The sequence below is a fragment of the Grammomys surdaster genome, unplaced genomic scaffold (assembly GCF_004785775.1).
Source record: "Grammomys surdaster isolate TR1022 unplaced genomic scaffold, NIH_TR_1.0 193, whole genome shotgun sequence".
Lineage (NCBI taxonomy): Eukaryota > Metazoa > Chordata > Mammalia > Rodentia > Muridae > Grammomys > Grammomys surdaster.
Window position 1 is genome coordinate 2,468,968 of NW_021604638.1, and position 6,871 is coordinate 2,475,838.

At 49.3% G+C, this 6,871-nt stretch overlaps 1 protein-coding gene across 1 annotated transcript; it reads right to left on the bottom strand.

The window, feature by feature from the left end:
* Positions 1–4,819: 4,819 nt before the first annotated feature.
* On the bottom strand, positions 4,820–6,619 carry LOC114622906 (protein FAM209A-like). Its single transcript, XM_028769477.1, has 2 exons — positions 6,327–6,619; positions 4,820–5,182 (listed from the first exon to the last, which is right to left on the bottom strand). Exons 1-2 carry the CDS (start codon positions 6,573–6,575, stop codon positions 4,919–4,921), a joined length of 513 nt encoding a protein of 170 aa, XP_028625310.1. The 5' UTR covers positions 6,576–6,619; the 3' UTR covers positions 4,820–4,918.
* Between the last annotated feature and the right edge of the window lie 252 nt (positions 6,620–6,871).

A 6,871-nucleotide genomic window follows, 5' to 3' on the forward strand; every position in this document is an offset into this window, starting at 1 on the left:
GCCAAGCAAGTTCTATGCACTCAGCTTGGGCCTGCTTCTTGCAAGGTTTTTTCTTTTTCACCCCAGGCAGTGGCGCCTAGGACCTCGCCTCAGAGCAACCCATGGCTAGCCCTTCCGTATTTGCTTGTGAACTCTCTTTCCCAGCACCGGAATACCAGCCTTTTGTAGCTGTTTTGCTTTCTCTTTTGTCTCGTTCACAGTATCTAGGACAGCAATATATCTGTTGAGTCAATGAGCAAGTGACTACAGGCCGTTAACTAAAACATCGAAGCCTGGCTGATGGTACTGCTGTAACTTCTGCTTTTGTTTAGGCACAGGCAGGAGGGTCAGAGTTCAAGGCCATCCTCAGCTACACAGCCAGTTAGAGATCTTCCACCTCTAACAAAGGCGGAAGCCAGGGGTAGTGACCCACACCTATGATTCTACTATTCAAGAGGCTGAGGCAGGAGGATCACAGGTCCAGGGGCGATCGATCTGAGCTACACAGTGAGTTCCAGCCCTGCCTGTTTCAGGCCTTGTCTCAAAACAAAATAAAGGCAAGATGTCTACACAAGTCCAATGCTAACTGATAGTGAACGTCACTTTACCTACCACAGATTGTCACTGAAAGGCCCCCAATACCTCAGCTCTGGCTTTGGAAACTGCTCTCTTGTTCCAATGGGCTTTGTCTGCCACCTAGTGGCCATATGAGAAACTGCATCGGCTCTAATGGGACTTTGCTGTGTCAAACGTGTCTTCAGACATGGGGTTCCATGCTTGATCAGACAACTGCTCCAGCATTTCTGGTCAGAGAGCAGACAGCCACACTACCTCTAGAGGTAACGTGGAAATGCCTGTCAGAGTTCCCTCTCTCAAGAGGCTGCCTGGGCTGTTCACCCTCACCCACCCCAGACACGTACAAGGTGTTTGTGATTACAAACGAATGGAAACTCCCTGAGATTCCCCACAGACGGGTGTGGTGGGATATTCAGAGGCACCTGCACATACATGAACTGTCCTGAGGGTGGGAGGGAAAAACAAGATGTGTTCTCAGGAAAGCTGTGAAGGGAGAGAGACTGCAGGCACCCTTCCTGTGAGAAGGCAGGCATGAGAAAGACACAGATCAGAGCAAAAGGAACAGGATGTAGAACAGACTGGAGACCAGCTGTCCTCAGGACTATGTCTGTGAAGCAGTGGGAAGGGAGGGAGGAAGAGAGGGAGGGAAGGAGAGGGGGAGAGACAGAGAGAAATGGGATTAGAGGAGGAGAAAGAGGTGCTTCGGGCGGCGAGGGGAGGTTATCCAAAGCTTTGACTATTGGAGCCTTGGTAACATTTCTCATGACCCCACGGTGTGTAGAGCCAGGAAGAAGTGAGGGGGGGGGGTCCAAAATGGAATGGAAACACTTCCTGAAGGAGGCCACTGTACAAGTGCACACCTCAGGGACTTGTGGCAGCTTCCCTTTAGCATGGCGTCAACCGTCTCCCCAAACTGAGAGCCCCTCCTTTACTGGAATGCAGGGAAAGAGAGTGGCGTCCCACCCTCTGCTCAGCTCTCCTGGGGGCCAATCACCCCAGCCCATCCACAGACAATTCCTGGTCGCTTTGGGGTTCCCCGTGAGGTTCTGGGGCTGGGGGCTAAGGGATGTTTGAGGATCCGAGACCTGTTATGAGCCCCGGCCTCTCCACATTGCCTGTAGAGGGAATGGGTGAGCAAGAAGAATCTAGTGAAATGCCTGGTTGCACACGGGGGAGAGACAATGACAGGGGAGCCGAGCAAGCCAGTGCTGAGGTGCAGAGGGGCTTCTTCCCTGTAACTCCTGGACGGCCTCACTGGGGCTGCTGGCTGTCTGGAGACCAGAATGGCAGCAGGGCTATGATGTCAGCCTTTGGGGAGGGGCAGTTCAAAGGTCCTGAGGTAGAGATGAGCTTGGCCAGCATAGCCAGGAGGAGACTGGTCTGAGAGCCAGGAGACCAGAGCCTCTAAGGCTTTCTAAGGAAAGGGTGTGGGTTGGGTTGCTACCTGTGGGAGACACTTGAGTGAGCTAAATCCAAAAAGGACACCTCCCACACTGTAAGAATTTGCTTATTATAATTTGTATATTATAGGTGCTCACTGTTTTATTGTCTGTCTCCCAGAGGTGGGTGTGGAGGCAGCCGTGGAGCTGGGGGTTACTGGTACAAGAGAGCACTGGGTTCTACTGACATTGTCAATTTTCTGCTTGGTGCTGTGCTTTAAGTCACCCGAGGGAGAAATGAGGGTTGCGGGGCGGGGGTTGCTGCCTTGGAAAGTTTCTGTTAACCTAAGTTGTTCTTATTTCCATTTCCCCTCCTTCCTTTCTCCCTCTTGCTTCAGCCCCACTCGCTCTGGCCCAAAGGTTTTTATTTATTTATTATATGTAAGTACACTGTAACTGTCTTCAGACACACCAGAAGAGGGCATCAGATCCCATTTCAAATGGTTGTGAGCCACCAAGTGGTTGCTGGGATTTGAACTCAGGACCTCTGGAAGAGCAGTCAGAGCTCTTAACCGCTGAGCCATCTCTCCAGCCTCCTTTTTTTTTATTTTTAGACAGGAGCTCATAGTATCCTAGGCTGGCCTTAACCTTACAGATGAAGTTTTGATCCTCTTGTCTCCTCAGACATGAACCACCACACCCCAGTTTATGCAGCACGGGGATCAAACCCAGCATTCACACACACAAGGCAGACAGACGCTCAAGCTGTACACCCGGCTCCGGGATCTGTCACTTCAGAATAAGGCACAGACGGCTGCCGGTCAAGGGCTCGTTTGGGTGAAGTGTGTGATCCTGACTTCAAAGAACAGGTTCTCAACATCCTCAGATGTTTCTTTCTTTGGCCTCATTTTTGGGGCTCGGGGACCAGAGGACAGAGGAAAGGCAGGGCTCAGTGTTCCACGTGATGTACCGGAAGCAGCAGGTGGAAGAGACTCTTTAACCTGGTTTTTATGCGCCACACACTGGACTTATTTTCTATTGCTATGTAAGAAAATGACCAGAAACCTCATGGCTTGAAATAACACAGTCTCTCTGAGGGCAGAGGCTACCCACAGGCCAGAACAGCCCTACTAAGCATCTTGCTACCCACAGTCCAGAGCAGCCCTACTTAGCATCCCCAAAGGCTGCAACAAGTACCAGCATCAGCTGTCACTCAAGGCTCTATTCTTTCTTCCAGGGCCTATGGTGGGTCCGTCTCCTGAGCTGGGTGGCCAGGGCTCCACTTTCTGTAAGTTGGGAACCCTTCTTGGGTCCTAGAGGCTGTCCCTCACCTGTTACTCGACACACCTCACATTTCAATTTCTTTCCCAAAAGCCACCAGGGCATCTCATAACATTCATGGGATCGGCTGCACATGGGGTATACCGTTCCCATCGGTGGAGCACAGACTAGAGGGTAGTAGGTTTCTCCTGGGTCAGACCAGTCAGCTCTGTGAAGTGTCTCATTCTGATGTAGTCATTCTGTCTGCCCCCAATAGTATCAAAGCAGCCACCAGTGACATTTAAGTTTAGCCAGAGGGGCTTGGGCTCTGGGAGGGTTTAGACCCTGACCTAATTTTCACATCACAAGGGAGTGTCTGCTTTGATTTTTTTTAAAAAACCACCTGACAATATAAAAACAATGAATAGCTTGCAAAGCTGCACAAACCCAGACAGCAGGCCAGGTTTGGCCAATGAGCTGTCTATCTTGGCAGCTACCGGTGTGGTGAACATCTAAAATATCCCCACATTGAAACACCGAAACTACCATTAGCTCTCTCAATATCATTGTTACTTTGCCCATCAGGTTGCTTCTGTGTGTGTTATGAAAATAACTGGTGCCATCAACTCCTGACACTACAGTAAGGCAAACACCTCTCAGCTGTTAAAAGCACTCAACAACCACCTGTAACTGCAGCGCCCTCTAGCGCCCTCTTCTGGCCTCTGGGGACACCTACATGTCTCCGGTGTACAAATAAAAAAAAAAAAAACGGTAGGCACGCATGTGCACACATATAAAGTACATTTAAAAAGGCTAACTTGAGAGTCCTTGTTCAGCTCATCAGTATCTTTTTTTTTTTTTTTTTGGTTTTTCGAGACAGGGTTTCTCTGTGGAGCCCTGGCTGTCCTGGAACTCACTCTGTAGACCAGGCTGGCCTCGAACTCAGAAATCAGCTTGCCTCTGCCTCCCGAGTGCTGGGATTAAAGGCGTGCACCACCACTGCCCAGCTTAGCTCATCAGTATCTTAAACCCAAAGTCATAGAAGATATCTCCTCCATCTCCTCTGCTCCCTATTGAGATCCCGGTCACCAACCTTCTCCAGTTCTGGAACGGCAGACTGAAACAGATACACTGTTACAACCTGTTGTTTCTCTCCTCTGAAAGTCCACATGTAATTGCTAGTTTGCTAGAAAAAATAAGTTTGTAAAGCCAAAGGCCTGTGGGATGGAATGAATAGAGATTTTTCCAGTTGTGGGAGAAGCAGAAGGTTCCAGAACTGCCTCTCCTGACAGACTCACTGCCCTTTTAAACCCATCAAGTTCGACTTTGTTATGAAATTAATCATTCCAATCAGATATCTGCAGAATAGTATGTAGAAACCAAGAGTGTCCAGGAGAAAATTACCAGCGCTTGCCTCCACGCCCTGGAGCCTGGCTGACCTCCAGGACCACTAGCTTGTGTTCAGAAATGCCTTTGTGCACACCTGTGGAGGACTTGCCAAAGGGAAAGACAGTTGTGACTTCCAAAGTTACTAGGACTTGGTTATTTTAAACTCCAGTTAAAAACAAAACAGAAAACCAAACAAAAACAAACAAAAAAAGTGGCAGTGTGGAGAGGAGAAAGATCTCACGTGGGGGACTCTTTCTTCAGAATAGTCTTTATTACTTTGGATACTGTCTGTCAGTACTAGACTTGTCTTTTTTTATACTTTTCTATAGACGCCTTCACTCAGACTCCTCCTCACCCCATATCTCATATATAGTGACATTATTGTACGGGTCCATGGGTATATCTGGGATCTGCAGCCTGGGGTTACTGCTAGTTGCCATGGAGACCTTAAGATTCCGCACCTTGGACACAAATTTCACCAGTTCCATCTCGAGCTGGGTTAAAGTATTGAAAGTGAAGTCTTTGCTGGGGGAAATACTTTGAGCTTTCTTTGGTGGAGAGCGGAACTGGCAGCCTCGGAGGCCGATAGGATTCTGCTCCTGTCAAGAAAGATATTCAGGGTGAACGACTCCAGTGGCCTCACTAGTTCTGACGCAGTTTCAAAAGTTAGGTTCATCTAAGAGAGAACATGATAACAAACCTAGTCTGGATGTTGGTTAACTGTGACCGAATTGGCCCACCACTTGTTTTTTGTAAATAAAGTTTTATTGGCACACAGCCCATCTCAGTTACTAGCTGTGATTGTTCTCAGGCTCATGTGGCAGAGGAAGTAGCTGCCATGGAGACTGTATGGCCACCCTTGTCTAGTCTGCACAGCTCAAAAGGATTTCTACTTGACCCTTCCCGTGCAGCTTGGCAGCCTCTGTTCTAGCCAGAGTGCCATGCGTGTGTGTGGAGGTCAGTAGGTACTGAGTGTCTTCCTCCACCACTTCACCATTTTTTCTGAGGCAAGGTCTCTCACTGAAGCTGGGACACCAGGATTCTGTTAGACTGGCTGTCTAACAAGGTTCTCCTGTTCCTACCTCCCCAGCTCTCCAGTTACAGGGGTGCACCACCATGCCTGACTTTTACATGAGTGCTGTGGAGAGAACTTGGGTTCTCAAAGTTGTACAGCAAGCACTTTTCCAACTGGGCCATCTCCCAGACCCTGGCCACAGTGTCTTGAAATGCTGGGTTTGTCTTAGACTGAACCTCTGTCTGTCTGATCCCTGAAGAGCTGCCGAGTCACTGTGGGGAACATTGGTCACTACTCTTTATCAGAGGCCTCAAACTTCCTTTACTCGAAGTAAAATTTCCTTTGGTTCAGAAATTTGTGATGAGTCAAAAGCAAGGGAAACAGATCCCATCTCCCCTGGAGTGTGTGAGCCTGCTCCTGTGAGCAGGTTTGACATGGAACACACTGGGAGCCCCAGAGTCTATTCTCAATTCGGGAGTGGGGTGAGGGTGAGGAATAAACAAAGCTTACTTCACAGGAAAATCGTGAGCTGTTTAGGAGCCCATCTCAAACTGTCCCATCCTCTGTGGACGTGGCAACTACTGTCATCACTGAGGAAGCAAGTTCGCCTAACTATCATAGGGCTTTCTGGCCAAAGCTCAAGGTCAGACTCTAGTCGTCCTACTTGTAGGAATGGAACCTGAGTTTTTGAGAGCGAACGGCCGTCGCCTGACCAAGTCCATCCTTACCTTATTCTTCTCACCGTCTCCTCGAAACTTCAGCACCACATACATCACAATGACGACAAAAAGCCAGAGCCATTTGTTCCCAAGCCAGCCTTGGGCGTTCTCTGGAATATTCTGTCTAATCCGGAAGTGTCCTCCGCAAGGCACCTTCCCTGGGCTTTCCTTGGCTTTCTCCCTCAGTGAAGAAAACATGAAGGCATAGGCACAAGAGATGCACAAAGGCAAGAACAGGAGCCATCTCAGCGTCCGCATGGTGAGCAGAGCTGGTCCGGGAAACTACTCATGGTAGGGCAGCCTGCCGTGGTGTCAGAGAGACTGAGGGGCTAGTGTTAGGGGCTCGTGATGTCACAGAGGGCCCTGAGCCAACAGCCCCAGCCATTGTGATGCCTTTAGCTTAAGAAGACTGAGGCTCACTCACTGCAAGTAGTCTGCCTGGTAGGACTTCCAGAGAGGAGAAACTTCTAGAAGACAAGAAAGGAGGACACTGTCTCCTTGCTGGAATGTTCTTGCTGAGCTTGGCACACTGTAGCGAGAGGCCATTGTCTGTT